At 43.0% G+C, this 18,747-nt stretch overlaps 1 protein-coding gene across 2 annotated transcripts in view; it reads left to right on the top strand.

Moving 5' to 3' along the window:
* The window catches only part of LOC115135041 (protein FAM13A-like), a 72,791-nt gene that overhangs the window by 52,719 nt on the left and 1,325 nt on the right, over nucleotides 1-18,747 (top strand). For both annotated transcript variants that reach the window (XM_029669249.2, XM_029669250.2), the window contains 13 exons: nucleotides 3,768-4,325; nucleotides 4,613-4,745; nucleotides 5,674-5,765; nucleotides 9,145-9,196; nucleotides 10,276-10,447; nucleotides 13,595-13,808; nucleotides 13,924-14,065; nucleotides 15,077-15,158; nucleotides 15,381-15,589; nucleotides 17,944-18,027; nucleotides 18,117-18,224; nucleotides 18,301-18,503; nucleotides 18,631-18,732. In XM_029669249.2, coding sequence (XP_029525109.1) covers nucleotides 3,768-4,325; nucleotides 4,613-4,745; nucleotides 5,674-5,765; nucleotides 9,145-9,196; nucleotides 10,276-10,447; nucleotides 13,595-13,808; nucleotides 13,924-14,065; nucleotides 15,077-15,158; nucleotides 15,381-15,589; nucleotides 17,944-18,027; nucleotides 18,117-18,224; nucleotides 18,301-18,503; nucleotides 18,631-18,732 — 2,151 coding nt within the window. The remainder of the gene's footprint in view (nucleotides 1-3,767; nucleotides 4,326-4,612; nucleotides 4,746-5,673; nucleotides 5,766-9,144; nucleotides 9,197-10,275; nucleotides 10,448-13,594; nucleotides 13,809-13,923; nucleotides 14,066-15,076; nucleotides 15,159-15,380; nucleotides 15,590-17,943; nucleotides 18,028-18,116; nucleotides 18,225-18,300; nucleotides 18,504-18,630; nucleotides 18,733-18,747) is intronic.

The raw sequence follows: 18,747 nt of genomic DNA on the forward strand, positions 1-18,747 counted from the left end.
CAGAGGCAGTAGATGACCAGGGATGTTCTCTTGGCAAGTGTGTGAATTGGACCATTTTCCTGTCCTGCTAAGCATTCAAAATGTAATGAGTACTTTTAGGTGTCAGGGAAAATGTATGGAGTAAAAAGTACAGTATTTTCTTTAGGAATGTAGTGAAGTAAAAGTTGTCAAAAATAGTAAAGTACAGATAAAAAAATTTTTAAAGTATTACTTGAAATTATTTTTTACTTAAGTACTTTACACCATTGTTAAATTGAGATCATTTCCACACTGCCACGTAGGGCTGCAGGATATGGCCAAATAATCTAGGATTAATTTTTAACCAAACGTTGCAATTGCGATTTGACTTGCGAATTAGAGCAAAACTGTTGGAATCATGGAAATATGACTATTCAAATTATATAGTTTTAATATAATAGTGGACACTTTGAACACAGTGTTGTTTGAGATGACAACGAATTAAAATGCCAGGGAGGAGTTATTTTGACAGGGTAGGATCTAGTGTTGATAGGTGTTTCCTTAGGGGACCCCCAAAGGCTTTGGCTACATTGCATGTTTTCTCTTAGCTACTTCATGTAGCTAACATATTCTTGCTTTGCATATTCCTCTTTGATTTAGAAGATGCTGTTGCACAAACAACATGCTGATTTATATCTACACCATCACTGATGAGGCTGGATTAGCTAGCTACGTTTGTTCTTACTCAGTACATGTATTAGCTAGCTAGCTTTTAGCATTAGCGGCTAACAATTAGCGTCTCACAAGATGTATGGTAACTTGCTAAGAAAAGACAAACTAGCTATTTGCTGATTTAAGAAACACAAACTAACATAGAACACCAGTGGATATATATTAAGAAGCAAATTGAAAACCGCATTGTTGTCATCAACATTGTTGCATGTGCTGCATTGACCACGCAGACTGAACGCAAGTGTCTCGTGGTTGAGGATCATCAAGTGCGCTCCTTGAGTGAAAGGGAGCGTGGCTAGGTCTGTGTGGAAAGTGGCACAGAGACAAATCGCGGAGAGAGATGACTCAAGTAGCGAAGTAAACTATAACATTTGCCATTACACAAGGCGTATCATATTTAACAAACCAAACATTCAAATACCGGTATAGAAGGTAAAGTAAAAACCCAAACCGGTCCCTGCATCAATACCGGTAAATCATAAAATACGGTATACTGCCCAACCCTACATGGCGTTATAAGCCATCAAACACACTCGGTCCACTTGTGGCAACCAGACCCATCGTGGGGTTGGTTGTCAGTGTTTGCTAGTAGCTTCTTCCTGTTGTAATAGGAAATTAACAATATAGTATACAGTCTTAGAAATAGCCTTTCTTTGATTTAACCATATTCCTAACAAAATTCTGCATTTTATGCCTTGATAATAACATGACATTTTGAGTAAATTTGTCTGTGTGGGTGTGTGACAGAAAAAGAGGAAATGATGGGAGCTTTTTATAGCAGAAGCACAAAGGACCTTGGGATTTGTTGTATCCTAGCAGTGGCAGTGTCCCTGAACAATATGGTTACAATGGGTTGGATTGTGACAAGGGTATTTCCATGTAAAAGGCCCAATGAGCACGAACATAGTTCATTTGGTGTCAAATGAGCTAAGAGTCAAGACTATATATTTTATTTTATTTACTAAGGCATACTAAGGCATTTTTCAACTGTTTTCTATCTTAAAAAAATAGGAATAAGCAATGGCTGTTGATTTCAGGTCAAATGGATGGAAACAGATGGAAAAGGGGCCAGATTTTGCAGCTCTTTCAGAACATCAGCTATCTGGATTTGGGGGAGGCTTGGGCAAGTTGCTGTGGAGAGTGCAGAGCTGTTGAACGGGGTAGGGGTAGCCAGGTGGAAAGCATGGCCAGCTGTAGAAAAATGCTTATTGAAATTCTCAATTATCGTGGATTTATCGGTGGTGACAGTGTTTCCTAGCCTCAGTGCAGTGGGCAGCTGGGAGGAGGTGCTCTTCTCCATGGACTTTACAGTGTCCCAGAACTTTTTGGAGTTTGTGCTACAGGATGCAAATTTATGTTTGAAAAAGCTAGCCTTTGCTTTCCTAACTGCCTGTGTATATTGGTTCCTAACTTCCCTGAAAAGTTGCATATCTTGGGGGCTATTCGATGCTAATGCAGTACGCCACAGGAAGCTTTTGTGCTGGTCAAGGGCAGACAGGTCTGGAGTGAACCGAGGGATATATCTGTTCCTGGTTCAACATTTTTGGAATGGGGCATGCTTATTTAAGATGGTGAGGAAAGCACTTTTAAAGAATAATCAGGCATCCTCTACTGACGGAATGAGGTCAATATCCTTCCAAGATATCCGGGCCAGGTCGATTAGAAAGGTCTGCTCGCTGAAGTGTTTTAGGGAGCGTTTGACAGTGATGAGGGGTGGTCGTTTGACCGCAGACCCATTACGGACACAGGCAATGAGGCAGTGATTGCTGAGATCCTGGTTGAAGACAGCAAAGCTGTATTTAGAGTGCAGGTTGATCAGGATGATATCTATGAGGGTGCCCATGGTTACGGATTTGGGGTTGTACCTGGTAGATTCATTGATAATTTGTGAGATTGAGGGCATCTAGTTTAGATTGTAGGATGGCCGGGTGTTAAGCATGTCCCAGTTTAGGTCACCTAACAGTACGAGTTCTGAAGATAGATGGGGGGCAATCGATTCACATATGGTGTCCAGGGCACAGCTGACGGCTGAAGGTGGTCTATAACAAGCGGCAACGGTGAGAGACTTGTTTCTGGAAAGATGGATTTTTAAGTAGAAGCTCAAATTGTTTGGGCACAGACATTGATAGTATGACAGAACTCTGCAGGCTATCTCTGCAGTAGATTGCAACTCCGCCCCCTTTTGGCAGTTCTATCTTGTCGGAAAATGTTAAAGTTAGGATGGAAATTTCTGGATTTTTGGTGGCCTTCCTAAGCCAGGATTCAGACACAGCTAGGACATCCGGGATGGCAGAGTGTGCTCAAGCAGTGAATAAAACACTGACCTAGGAACTCATGGATACTCCCTAATAGCAATTATTTACAAAGATTATTATTATTATTCATTTTATACCTATGAAAACAGAAATTCTCCTCACCTCAATGTTTTTTCATGCTGATGTGAATTGACCAGGTGGATGAGTTATTTAAAATAATTCACACATTTTAACCTTAAAATGAATTACAGAGCACCATTTAGATATAGAGTAATTAGCACTGTGACAACCAACCCCGATCTCCCCTAAGCCTTGTCCGAACCAGAATGGCCCATAGGGGCAGGAGCCTATCTCGTGTTCTGTAGCGTGAGACGGCTTGGACACGATGCTAGTTGCTGCTACTAACTCTGTGCATAAGCGTTAGACCACTTTGTTTACGTTCTCAGACTACTGGCAACACATATCTACCTTGGGAGATCAGTTGTGTTTTGTTTCGCTGAGAGCAGGGAGATTATGATAATTGGAGGTCTGAAAGGAGTAAAAACTAAATGTGTTCTCACCCAGAAGTAGGAAGACAGTTCTTGATTTTGTGAAAGTCAATCTTTACAAAGGCTTTGGTGTATGCTTAATTTAGCCTAATTCAAGTGGATCTTCAGAATATTGTTGTCCATTCTTGAACTTGTTACTCAAATTTGCACAATGTATATTATTTTGGGCTATTATTGGAGGACAAGGGGACAATAATAAGCATTATGTCCTCCAGCTAAACACAAATGTCACTCGTACCTTTAACATTGCACTTGTATGATCCCCTCTGTGTAGTCCTGAGACTTTGGACATTGGCTTGCACCTCACCACCCACACACAGCACCTGATCCCAGACCTGTTGGAGGATGTTGTGGATGGAGAACCTGGCTGTGTTCTCACCTGCTCCACTTATCCTGGACCAGCTGGGGAGCCCAGCCAACAGGAGGAGGAGAATCCTGGACCAGCTGGGGAGCCTAGCCAACAGGAGGAGGAGGATCCTGGACCAGCTGAGGAGCCTAACCAACAGGAGGAGGAGGATCCAGGACCAGCTGGGGAGCCTAGCCAACAGGAGGAGGAGGATCCTGGACCAGCTGAGGAGCCTAGCCAACAGGAGGAGGAGAATCCTGGACCAGCTGTGGAACTTAGCCAACAGAAGGAGGAGAATCCTGGACCAGCTGGGGAGCTTAGCCAACAGGAGGAGGAGGATCTTGGACCAGCTGTGGAACTTAGCCAACAGGAGGAGGAGAATCCTGGACCAGCTGGGGAGCTTAGCCAACAGGAGGAGGAGGATCTTGGACCAGCTGGGGAGCCTAGCCAACATGAGGAGGAGAATCCTGGATGTCTCAGGGGAAGGTGGGTCTCTGTGGTGCTGTGGCCCATCCTTCATACCTCCTGAGCTTTCCCCTCTCTGTCCCAGAGTCCCCGGGGGGGTTGAAGATGATGTCACTTAGTTACCCTCCCCCATATGACCCCTGCATCTGTTCACTTACTTTACATGCAGTTTATTAATGTATTAATGCTTCATTGTGATGTCCTTACTGAGAAGATCAAGGTGATCCACCTTATCCTGCCTGCTCAAGTCTCATTATGGTAAAGGTATTGAGGAATGCACTTCAGCTTGGATATTTCTTCCTGAGCAGGACAAGGTCACAACAGGAGGAAGACCCAGCTACCTCCTCCAGCATAAAGGAGGAAGAGGAAGAAGAGAAGGAGAGGGGCACAACCCCTTTAGCCATCTGTGGACTCATGGACAGTAAAGAAGACTATTACCAGGTGTGTATAGAGCTCCCTCTCTCTTCCCCTACTCTCTTTCTCTCTCTCTTTCAATCTCCCCCCACACACTCGCTCTCTCTTTCAATCTCTCTCACTCTCCCTCTCTCTCTCTTGCTCTCTCTTTCCTCAATAACAATGCAAAAGGCATGGCAAGCGGTACCAAGTCTAGGACAAAAAGGCTTCTCAACAGTTTTTACTCCCAAGCCAGAAGACCCCTGAACAGGTAATCAAATGGCTACCTTGACTATTTGCATTGTGTGCCCCCCCCCGAACCCCTCTTTTTATGCTGCTGCTACTCTCTGTTTATCATATATGCATAGTCACTTTAACTATACATTCATGTACATACTACCTCAATTGGGCCGACCAACCAGTGTCTGTATGTAGCCTCGCTACTGTATACAGCCTGTCTTTTTACTGTTGTTTTATTTCTTTACTTACCTATTGTTCACCTAATACCTTTTTTGCACTATTGGTTAGAGCCTGTAAGTAAGCATTTAACTGTAAGGCCTACACCTGTTGTATTCGGCACACGTGACAAATGAACTTTGATTTGATTTGAAAACAAATGATTGGTGATTCACCCTCAGCTCAACACACTTTAAGTGTATACATGTATTTACCACTCTATATTATTCAGTGATAGACTAGATGTTAACGTCACACATCCAGAGCTATTTCTAATCAACAGTGTTATTATGACGTGCAACACGGCTCCCTATTAAGCAGTCTATAGAAAGAAATAACTAGCTAATGAGCAAAAGTGCACATTCGCTGAGATATGTTTGGTGAAATATGAATTTGTCAGAATGGGTAAATTGCAGCAATAATTTATGCCAATATTCTCAGAGTACATAATGGTATGTTTCATTTAATGAGTCTGTGTGTACAGTCTATTGATAAAGACATTGTCCGTATTGGGTTTTAGGATCATGACCCCTCCAGCTCTGAGCGCGTCAGGTGTGTGGCAGTGAGCTGGCAGGCTCAGGACATCCAGAACCAAGACCAGCACAAAAACAGGTACAGTGGGGCAAAAAAGTATTTAGTCAGCCACCAATTGTGCAAGTTCTCCCACTTAAAAAGATGAGAGAGGCCTGTAATTTTCATCATAGGTATACTTCAACTATGACAGACAAAATGAGAGAAAAAAATCCAGAAAATCACATTGTAGGATTTTTAATGAATTTATTTGCAAATGATGGTGGAAAATACGTATTTGGTCAATAAAAAAGTTTATCTCAATACTTTGTTATATACCCTTTGTTGGCAATGACAGAGGTCAAACGTTTTCTGTAAGTCTTCACAAGGTTTTCACACACTGTTTCTGGTATTTTGGCCCATTCCTCCATGCAGATCTCCTCTAGAGCAGTGATGTTTTGGGGCTGTTGCTGGGCAACACAGACTTTCAACTCCCTCCAAAGATTTTCTATGGGGTTGAGATCTAGAGAGTGGCTAGGCCACTCCAGGACCTTGAAATGTTTCTTACGAAGCCACTCCTTTGTTGCCCGGGCGGTGTGTTTGGGATCATTGTCATGCTGAAAGACCCAGCCACGTTTCATCTTCAATGCCCTTGCTGATGGAAGGAGGTTTTCACTCAAAATCTCACAATACATGGCCCCTATTCATTCTTTCCTTTACACGGATCAGTTGTCCTGGTCCCTTTGCAGAAAAACAGCCCCAAAGCATGATGTTTCCACCCCCATGCTTCACTGTAGGTATGGTGTTCTTTGGATGCAACACGACGAGTTGAGTTTTTACCAAAAAGTAATATTTTGGTTTCATCTGACCATATGACATTCTCCCAATCTTCTTCTGGATCATCCAAATGCTCTCTAGCAAACTTCAGACGGGCCTGGACATGTACTGGCTTAAGCAGGGGGGCACGTCTGGCACTGCAGGATTTGAGTCCCTGGCGGCGTAGTGTGTTACTGATGGTAGGATTTGTTACTTTGGTCCCAGCTCTCTGCAGGTCATTCACTAGGTCCCCCCGTGTGGTTCTGGGATTTTTGATCTTGCGTGGAGCCCCAGATCGAGGGAGATTATCAGTGGTCTTGTATGTCTTCCATTTCCTAATAATTGCTCCCACAGTTGATTTCTTCAAACCAAGCTGCTTACCTATTGCAGATTCTGTCTTCCCAGCCTGGTGCAGGTCTACAATTTTGTCCTTTGACAGCTCTTTGGTCTTGGCCATAGTGGAGTTTGGAGTGTGACTGTTTGAGGTTGTGGACAGGTGTCTTTTATACTGATAACAACTTCAAACAGGTGCCATTAATACAGGTAACGAGTGGAGGACAGAGGAGCCTCTTAAAGAAGAAGTTACAGGTCTGTGAGAGCCAGAAATCTTGCTTGTTTGTAGGTGACCAAATACTTATTTTCCACCATAATTTGCAAATAAATTCATTAAAAATCCTACAATGTGATTTTCTGTTTTTTTTTCTAATTTTGTCTGTCATAGTTGAAGTGTACCTATGATGAAAATTACAGGCCTCTCTCATCTTTTTAAGTGGGAGAACTTGCACAATTGGTGGCTGACTAAATATTTTTTTGCCCCACTGTACAAGGCTTTTAGGGAAGATACACTTTTATTTGTGTCAACAGATATATTACTTTCATGGTAATATCAATCACATGCAAGGGCTGAGGGAGTGGCCAATACAGTACAGGAAGTAGGAGTAAGTTATTTTGGTAATGATTTAGGGAACAAGGCACGTGTTCTCTCACTGCTGGCTGCTAGCATTGATTTACTGGCTGATTCCCAGGCATCACCAAGCCTATCCCAACATTCCCATCAAATCAAGACCAGTCTTTCTAATGATTGACTATAATGACTCATATGGTATAATATAATTATCGCAACAGAACAATCAACTTTCAATGCTGGTGTGCTATGAAAGAACCCTTAACCCGATCTACTTTTTCACTTTCATGTTGAAAACAAACAGATGATTAAGAACCATTTGAGGAAGGTCAGCAGCAACAGAGCGGTGGTATCTCTGCTTGCTAGAGGAGAGGGGAAAACTGTACTGATCCATCTACTGCTCTTCTGACCCAACCCAAATGTAGCATCTTTAATTTGGATTGGAACAATTTTTCATCTGAAAACCTCTGCCATGATGTAGTCTGCCATGATGTAGTAGCTAGTCCAGTGGAAGGTACTGAATGGCAGGTACTGATCTTGGCTCCTGAAGAGTCCACAAAAACCCATGATCTTTACACCTGGACTGTCGAAATCGACACAGAGCTCAATAAGTTGTACACTCTTTTTTCCAGATTTACATCCACTGACATGCATAAGGGAAACCTGTATGATGTCATTGTAGGTACAGCGAACGTAGGACCAAGATTCCAAATAATGGACCTAGAAACGAACTAGCCTGATTGTCATCATTACAGCGCCACAGAAAAGGGATAATAAAACAATTCTACAAGACAATCGTAAATAATGTATTCAGTTTCTGAAGCATTATCCCTCATTCTTAATATATTCTTAGCCCACTTCACTAAATAGGTATTAACTGATGTTAAGAATATAAGGACATATAATAATGTATTTGACTTCCTTAGCGCTTTTCATTACAAAATAAATCTCAAAGCGCTTCAAAAGCAATAACCAATAAAAACTTGTGACAAGGCTACAACAATTGTAGCTAGGTCAGACATAGTTGTGTAGAAACAGGAGTTCTAAATTTGGACCAGCCAGACAAATCTGTGGCAATGCCTTTTTCTCTGTATGTTGTTTTGAATTCAGCATTGGTGTCCTGCAGATCAGATTCTCTCCACTAGCTGAACTCAGTGCTGCAGAAGTAGGTTAACAGAACACAGCAGTGCCTACAGTCATGACTCGGATATGATTCCAGTCCAAATAACTACAGTCATATCTAGTCACGCGGAACATACACTTACCCAGTACCCCGTTCAGGGTGGCACAGCACTGCCTGTAATGTACTGCTGCTAAATGCAGCTAAATTCTTAATTGATTTAACTAATTGTTATTGTATGGAACTAGATTCTTCATTGATTTAACTTATGATAATTGTAGCCATCACCATTAATTGAAAAGCATTATATTTTTTATCACCCAGGGCTCTTAGGCTGCATTTGTAAAGGCAGCCCAATTCTGATCTTTTTTCCACTAATTGTTCTTTTGACCAATCACATCAGATCTTTTCACAACAGATCTTTTTCAAAACTGAAAAAAAAAAAATCCTAATTGGTTGCCTGTGTAAACGCATCCTTCGTCAAAACCGCTTATGATAGTCAGATATTATGATATCACATTAAATATTATTTTAATATGCCCATTCTGACCTGTAACAAATGGAATCATATAACAGTTTTATTTATTTACTGTGATAGCTTTGCAGTTGATTTCTTTCAACGTAAAATGTTTAATTTTCAGCATGACCCGAATACAGATGGCCGATGGAATAAACCTGTCTGACTCTGAAAAGGTAACTATATCCTCTGAAAGTCAAGATAGTATTTCATTTATGACATGAGACACTATATCAAGCTACATCCTATAATTTAGAATGAGAAGAGTGACAAATACAATGACAAAAACATGATGTATGGGTATTTTTGAACAGCTCAGAATATAATGGTTCACTTCAGTTCTCATATTAGATAATGAGTTAATTAAAGATATGTGTCTTTTTAATTCATACTACAGTATATATTTTCTGAAGTGGAATACTTTTGCATTGGCTAAAGGCTAGTGTGTGTCCATACTGGTTAGTGTGTGTATGTGTGTGAGTAACAGCCCCCTCCCTCTCATCTTTCTCCTCTCTGACGCACACGGCGAGCGGGAGGTTCTAGAACATCACCAAATCATGATGTCAAACGAAACAAAATGAACCACTCTTTCCCCCACCCTAGCCCATATTTATGCATATAAAGACATTTTATCCTAGTACTGCTGCTCACACTGAGCTAACAACGTCAGCCTCTGCTCTCCAGTTAGAATGCTCAGCCTCACAATGTTACCACGGAGACGCCCCCCCACATCATATTTCCACACGCGTGGTTTTCCTGACGTTTCCCTGGCGCTATGAATAATCCATGTGGAGGAGAGCTGGAGCAGTAGAAGGATCACTGGGAAAGCAGACAGACTGGGAAAACACATATATGGATTCTACTGAATCAGGGAATAGAGGAGTGATAAGGAGAACACACAGTGATACTACGCCCGAAGGGATCTCACCGTTCTGAGGAACCGGAGAACGCTGTCGCACACACAGGGATCTAACAACTGGGATCACATGTGGACCCAGGTCTGATGAAGCCAAGGAGAGAGCTGAACTGAGACGAGCCCCATTACGTGACCGCTAACGTCACGTCTTACACTTTGATAACTGAAGTGTGGGGCACACGGACACAACACAGGATCGCTTCCCCTCAGGACAAGCCCAGGGCCAGCATCAGGCTTTCTCCAACCACCTTCTCCAACCTCTCCACCCACCCCAGACAGAGAGTCAGCACCCTCCCCCAGAACCCTCATTCTGAAGACATGTTCTGCTTCTGTTTCCAGAGCCCCTCCCTCAAGCAGCAAGCTCTGGAGGCTGAGCTGTGCCCCTCGCCACCCGGAACCCCTCAGGAGGACCTGGATCACCCCCCTTGTACCAAGGACCACCAGAACCTAACCCCATCTCTCCACTCCCTCCCAAAACAGGAACAGGACATCATCAGTACCTCACTGACAGGTAGGAGAACAGCACCTTCTCTCTCCATATTTTTATAAACCCTCATCTCCTTGTGAGCATATTTGTTATTCTTGCACTGTGTGATATCTTGTACACTATGATATATATAGTGCTTGTTTCAGTGAATCAATCGCGTCTCTTCATCTGTCTTCGTTTGTCTTATGGTTAGTATCAGTCTTATGGTTAGTATCAGTCTTATGGATGATATCGGTGTTATGGTTAGTATCAGTCTTATGGATGATATCAGTCTTATGGTTAGTATCAGTCTTATGGATGATATCAGTCTTATGAATAGTATCAGTCTTATGGATGATATCAGTATTATGGTTAGTATCAGTCTCATGGTTAGTATCAGTCTTATGTTTAGTATCAGTCTTATGTTTAGTATCAGTCTTATGGATGGTATCAGTCTTATGGTTCGTATCAGTCTTATGTTTAGTATCAGTCTTATGGATGATATCAGTCTTATGGTCTAATGGTTAGTATCAGTTTTATGGATGATATCAGTCTTATGGTTAGTATCGGTCTAATGGATGATATCAGTCTTATGGTTAGTGTCAGTCTTATGGATGGTATCAGTCTTATGGTTAGTATCAGTCTCATGGTTAGTATTGGTCTTATGGATGATATCAGTGTTATGGTTAGTATCAGTCTTATGGATGATATCAGTCTTATGGATGATATCAGTCTTATGGTTAGTATCAGTCTTATGGATGATATCAGTCTTATGGTTAGTGTCAGTCTTATGGATGATTTCAGTCTTATGGTTAGTATCAGTCTCATGGTTAGTATTGGTCTTATGGATGATATCTGTCTTAAGGTTAGTATCAGTCTTATGGATGATATCAGCCTTATGGTTAGTATCAGTCTCATGGTTAGTATTGGTCTTATGGATGATATCAGTCTCATGGTTAGTATCAGTCTTATGGATGATATCAGTCTTATGGTTAGTATCAGTCTCATGGTTAGTATTGGTCTTATGGATGATATCAGTCTTATGGTTAGTATCAGTCTCATGGTTAGTATTGGTCTTATGGGTGATATCTGTCTTAAGGTTAGTATCAGTCTTATGGATGATATCAGCCTTATGGTTAGTATCAGTCTCATGGTTAGTATTGGTCTTATGGATGATATCAGTCTCATGGTTAGTATCAGTCTTATGGATGATATCAGTCTTATGGTTAGTATCAGTCTCATGGTTAGTATTGGTCTTATGGATGATATCAGTCTTATGGTTAGTATCAGTCTTATGGATGATATCAATGTTATGGTTAGTATCAGTCTTATGGTTGGTATCAGTCTAATGGATGATATCAGTGTTATGGTGAATACCAGTCTTATGGATGATATCAGTCTTATGGATGATATCAGTCTTATGGTTAGTATAGTATCAGTCTTATGGATGATATAAGCTCTCTCAGTATTCGCTTTGGGTGGGTGTATCTCATGCTTGCTAGTAGAGTCACGATGCACCAGGATACAGTTGGAGCATTGGCCCATATTCACAAAGAGTGAAGGAGTGCTCTTCTATGATCAGTTTTTGTTTTTATCAAGATGAATAGGGGGGGGTGGCTGATCCTAGATCAGCACTCCTACTCTGAGACGCTTTGTGTATACGGGCGGATATATTTTGAATATATTCTGGATATGAAGTAATATACACTGAGTATACCAAACATTGCAGCCCCCCTCTGCCCTCAATTCATCAGGGCATGGACTCTACAAGGTGTCGAAAGCATTACACAGGAATGCTGGACCATGTTTTTTATATTTTTAATTTATTTATTTACTTTTACACCCTTTTTTTCCCCAATTTCATGGTATCCAATTGTTAGTAGTTATTGTCTTGTCTCATCGCTGCAACTCCCATACGGACTCGGAAGAGGCGAAGGTCGAGAGCCATGCGTCCTCCGAAACACAACCCAACCAAGCCGCACTGCTTCTTAACACAGCGCGCATCCAACCCGGAAGCCAGCCGCACCAATGTGTCGGAGGAAACACCGTACACCTAGTGACCTGGTCAGTGTGCACTGCGCCCGGCCCGCCACAGGAGTCGCTAGTGCGCGATGAGACAAGGATATCCCTGCCTGCCAAACCCTCCCTAACACGGACGACGCTAGGCCAATTGTGCGCCGCCCCATGGGCCTCCCGGTCGTGGCCGGCTGCGACAGAGCCTGGGCTCAAACCCAGAGTCTCTGGTGGCACAGCTAGCACTGCGATGCAGCGCCTTAGACCACTGCGCCACCCGGGAGGCACTTGCTGGACCATGTTGACTCCAATGCTTCCCACAGTTGTGTCAAGTTGGCTGGATGTCCTTTGGGTGGTGGACTATTCTTGATATACACAGAAAACTGTTGAGCGTGAAAAACCCAACAGCGTTGCAGTTCTTGACATGCTCAAACCGGTGCGCCTGGCACCTACTACCATGCCCCGTTCAAAGGCACTTAAATCTTTTGTCTTGCCCATTCACTCTCTGAATGGCACACATACACTCTCCATGTTTCAATTGTCTTAAGGCTTAAGAATCCTTCTTTAACCTGTCTCCTCCCCTTCTACACTGATTGAAGTGGATTTAACAAGTGACATCAATAAGGGATCATATCTTTCACCTCGATTCACCTGGTCAGTCTATGTCATGGAAAGAGCAATTCCTAATGTTTTGTACACTCAGTGTATAATATAAAATATGCCATTTAGCAGACACTTTTATCCAATGTGACTTACAGTCATGCGTGTATACATTTTACATATGGTATTCCCAGGAATCAAAACCACTACCCTTGTGTTGTGAACACCATGCTCTACCAACTGAGCTACAAAGGACCAAAGTGAAGGACTGAAGTGAAGTCAGTTGTTTTTGACATAGACTGACCAGGTGAGTCCAGGTGAAAACTATGATCCCTTATTGATGTAAATTGTTAAATCCACTTCAATCAGTGTAGATAAAGGGGAGGAGACAGGTTCAAGAAGGATTTTTAAGCCTTGAGACATGGATTATGTATGTATGTCTGCCATCCAGAGGGTAAATAGGACAGGTGCACAATTACATTGCTAGCTTTTCTATAATTTCAAACCTGTTGGTCTTCATTTAATTTATGTACTTTGACCACTGTTGTCTCTTTCTCTCCTCCCTCTGCCCTCTGTCAGAAGCTAGTCCGGTCCAGAGGCCCTCCGTGTCTCTCTCTGAGGGCAGTAGCAGTGAGTGTCTGATGACTCCTAGTTCCAGTCCTCTCCTTCAGCGTCTTGCAGTGGGTGACTGTCCCGTACCGTCCCCCCGCAGCCACAACCTCAGCTTGGGCCATCGCTTCAACACGGACCCTGAAACGGCCCCCTCCCCACCCTGCTCACAACACATTAGGATGTATGAGACTGTGTCCAAGTGTTGTGTGTTTGTGTTCAGTTTTTGTGTTTGTGAGGTGGTACGGTATGTAATGGATAATGGTAATTTACCATTCTCGCTCTCCCTCCCTCCTCAGGGCTCACTACACAGTGAGGACTGAACCAGCAGAGGGTGCTAACAAGGCCCCATCGGTCACGACGCTCAACAGACACATCCAGAACGTGAGGAAGAGGATCAGACGCTTCGAGGAGCACTTTGAGCAAGAGAGACAGTACAGGGTGAGACAGTGAAACCGTGAAACATGATTTACAACCCCATTATAGCCCAGAGCCCAACCTTTTAGTTTCTGAATGAATCCATGGTTTGACTGATGATGGTTTTAGTGAAGACTGTCTCATAAAGACAAAGGAATGTATTTTCTTCTGCTTAGTGAGAGAATCAAAGCCACAGACAGTCATATCTCCTCTCCCTCTATGCCAGGCCAGTTTAGACTGTTCAAATCACGCTCTTTTTCTATCTCTCTGTCTGTCTCAGCTGTCTGGGGCTGAGAAGCAGACTTACCTTCAGTTTCCTTTCCTAAAGCGCAAAGTCAGCCCAATACCAGCTGCACAGAGCCTTTGGAAGATGAAATCCAGCATTTTTTGTGAAAATGTTGTAGATTTTCAAAAAGTTCAGCTACAAAGGTGCAGAATTATGGGGAATTACTCTCCTTTTATGCATATTTCACCAAGAAATGTCATACACATCAAATCAAATATTATTCCTGATAAAAAAAAACAAGCATATTGTTTGCGGAGACAGTGAACACAATTACACACATTTCTCTTCTGATGAAAACAATGCGTTATATTCTGTGAACACTTAAAATGGCTTTTTCCCCCCACTGATGACATTTAAAGTTTTGTGAAAGGTGTTCTAAGATATGCCAATCAGGTACTAAGGCAAGACAATTATCAGAAGTTCTGTAAATGTATTCAAGCATTTGATTATTGCTGTTCTGCTATAGATACGTTTCAAAGCAGATCCCAAAATTGCTTGTACACAAATGAGAAAAACTGTAGACCGATTCAAGGACAAGACTTCACCTACTGGACGTTTACAACCATTACACTTCTGTCTTTTCCAGGGCTGTACTTCATCCAGTATAGCGCATATATTTAGTGTGGCTCCACCTAGTGTTTATGGACTGATAATAACGATAGGATATAGTTTGCCAGATACAGTATGATGAAAATACTTTTTTCTATGTGTAATATATTCATGAGGTGTGTGTTGTTTTTCTGTGACAGCCAGCACACAATGATAGGACTGCCCATCCTGAGGTGTCTAGACTGATGCGGGACCTCACCAAGTCTCGAAAGCAGCTCAAAGGTGAGTCCTTGACGAGGTGCAATCAGATGTGTTTAGAAACCCCTGTGTGAATAGATGCTGAATGTAACACCAAGACACACCACTTGGTGGCTGTAGAATGTTGTTTATATTCGTTATTTATGTCATTTTGATGTTTTTTTCTTTGTGGAGGAAGGACATGTATTCTGAATCTATATTGATATTTGTATGGCTGTTGTATATTATCAAATGGAACCTGTGTAGAGCTGAAGCTGAAACAGTATGCAGAGGGGCTCAGAGAGCAGCACAAAGGGGGAAACACAGGGACATGCAGGTCCACAAGTGAACCCAAGGGCCCGATGGAACACTACCACAACAGTAACAACAAACCCTCACTGGAGGAGACCATTGATAGCCTGATGAAGAGACTGATGGAGAAACGAGAGGAGGAGGAACTGCCTGATAACATCAAGGTAAAACCCCACATAGTGGTAATACGATGGAAATGTGCATATAGGCTGTGAAAGGACCTATTCTCTAACAAAAATTAGGCTACTCTTGATTAGCTCAAATCAAATGTTATTGGTCACATACACATGGTTAGCAGATGTTATTGTGAGTGTAGCGAAATGCTTGTGCTTCTAGTTCCGACAGTGTAGCAATATCTAACAAGTAATCTAACAATTCCACAACAACTGCCTAATACACACAAATCTAAGTAAAGGAATGGAATAAGAATATAAAAATATGGATTAGCAATGACCGAGCAGGATAGGCAAGATGCAATAGATGGTATAGAATACAGTATATACATATGAGATGAGTAATGCAAGATATGTAAACATTATTAAAGTGGCATTATTAAAGTGACTAGTGATCCATTTATTAAAGTGGCCAATGATTTCAAGTCTGTTTGTAAGCAGCAGCCTTTCTGTGTTAGTGATGGCTGTTTAACAGTCTGATGGCCTTGAGATAGAAGCCATTTTTCAGTCTCTCGGTCCCAGCTTTGATGCACCTGTACTGACCTCGCCTTCTGGATGGTAGCTGGGTGAATAGGCAGTGGCTCGGTTGGTTGTTGTCCTTGATCATCTTTTTGGCCTTCCTGTGCTGTAGGTGTCCTGGAGGGCAGGTAGTTTGCCCCCCGGTGATGCGTTGTGCAGACAGCACCACCTTCTGGAGAGCCCTGCGATTGTGGGCGGTGCATTTGCCGTACCAGGCGGTGATACAGCTTGACAGGATGCTCTCAATTGTGCATCTGTAAAAGTTTGTGAGGGTTTGAGGTGACAAGCAACATTTCTTCAGCCTCCTGAGGTTGAAGAGGCGCTGTTGCATGTTTAGTTTGTCTGGAAGCAAGACATGCAGTTCGTAATTGTCTGTAGACCCTGCGACATACATCTCGTGTCTGAGCCGATGCGACTCCACTTTGTCTCTATACTGACATTTTGCTTGTTTGATTGCCTTGCAGAGGGAATAACTAAACTGTTTGTATTCGGCCATATTCCCAGTTACCTTTCCATGGTTAAATGCGGTGGTTCACGCTTTCAGTTTTGCACGAATGCCGCCATCTAGCCACGGTTTCTGCTTAGGGTAGGTTTTAATAGTCACAGTGGGTACAACATCTCCTATGCACTTCCTTATAAACTCACTCACCGAATCAGCGTATATAAATCGATATTATTCTCTGAGGCTACACGGAACATGTCCCAGTCCCCGTAATCAATCTTGAAGCGTGGATTCCGATTGGTCAGACCAGCTTTGAATAGTCCTCATCACAGGTACGTCCTGTTTGAGTTTCTGCCCATAGGAAGGTAGGAGCAAAATGGAGTCGTGGTCAGATTTGCCGAAAGGAAGGGCGAGGGAGGGCTTTGTATGCATCGCAGAAGTTAAGAGTACAATCAATATGCTGATAAAATGATTTTGCAGGTTTTCCTACTTACAAAGCATGTAGAGGTCTGTAATTTTTGTCATAGGTACACTTCAACTGTGAGAGACAAAAACAAAACAAAAATCCAGAAAATCACATTGTATGATTTTTATGGAATTAATTAGCATTTTAATATTTGGTACAGAAACCTTTGTTTACAATTACAGAGATCATACGTTTCCTGTAGTTCTTGACCAGGTTTGCGCACACACTGCAGCAGGGATTTTGGCCCACTCCTCCATACAGACCTTCTCCAGATCCTTCAGGTTTCGGGGCTGTCGCTGGGCAATACGGACTTTCAGCTTCCTCCAAAGATTTTCTATTGGGTTCAGGTCTGGAGACTGGCTAGGACACTCCAGGACCATGAGATGCTTCTTACGGAGCCATTCCTTAGTTGCCCTGGCTGTGTGTTTCGGGTCGTTGTCATGCTGGAAGACCCAGCCACGACCCATCTTCAATGCTCTTACTGAGGGAAGGAGGTTGTTGGCCACATGAGTTCCTGTATGTTGTTACAATTACACCACGAGCGTTAGGCATGAAACATATACGCCCACCCTTCTTCTTACCGGAGAGATGTTTATTTATGTCGGCGCGACGCAAAAAGAATCCCGGTGGCTGTACCGACTCCGACAGCATATCCCGAGAGAGTCATGTTTCCGTGAAACAGAGTATGTTACAATCCCTGATGTCTCTCTGGAAAGCAACCCTTGCCTTAATTTTGTCTACCTTGTTATCTCTGGATTGTAACATACTGGACATTAGCTAGTAATATACTTGGAAGCTGTGGGTGGTGTGCACGCCACCCACCGGAGGGTGTTATTCTGTCAGTGTAATTGTGGTGTCGTGTATTAGTTTGGTTCTGGCCTGGTGTCTGACTGTATTACCACTGCTGTGTTCTTGCAGGAGATGACTCCAGCTCAGATGGCTGTGGAGAAGGTCACCCTGCAGAAGTGTCTGCTCTACTTTGAGAGCCTGTATGGGCGACCGGTAAGACTGCCCAGTGTTCCTTGTAAATGTCCTATTTTGTGTAGCTTCTCAATTACATTTTTTTTAACCATGTATGTGTGTGTTTTCAGAGCACCAGACAGGAGAAGACTCTGATGAAGCCTCTCTATGATCGCTACCGCCAGGTCAAACAGCAGCTCCTGTGTTCACCCACCACCATCCCTGTCATCACCACCATAGTGAGTCTGTCTCACACACACACACACACACACAGTAACTACAGTCTCTCAGCCTCTGTGCTCTGTTTCCCTATAGGAGGAAGAGGAGGGTTCTGATGAAGAGTGTGTGAAGGACAACACCTGGCTATCTCATACAGCGCTGCGTTGTGTGTCTTCAGATGAGTCACTGCGTCTGCCGCATAGTGAAGTGGCCAATATGCCCCTGGTGTCACCTCTGGAGGAGATCAAAGGTCTACAGCCGCCCAGTGTCACCACGGCAACACTGCACGAGGCATCAAGGTATTCTCTCCCAGGTGTAACTTCTCTCGCCAGTGTATAGAGGTTGATTTGGGATTGGGCAAGTGAAGTGTTGAGGCCTTGCTGTATGTATTCAGTCCTCTCCCTGACCACTTCTACTGTACTGTAGGTCAGAGTTACTGGAGCAGCTGAGGGTGACGCGAGCTGAGAAGAAGAGACTCCGTTCAGCTCTCCGAGCCTTTGAGGCCCACTTCTACACACAGACCGGCCGGTAAGACTCGTTACA

Source organism: Oncorhynchus nerka, linkage group LG10 (assembly GCF_034236695.1).
Source record: "Oncorhynchus nerka isolate Pitt River linkage group LG10, Oner_Uvic_2.0, whole genome shotgun sequence".
NCBI lineage: Eukaryota > Metazoa > Chordata > Actinopteri > Salmoniformes > Salmonidae > Oncorhynchus > Oncorhynchus nerka.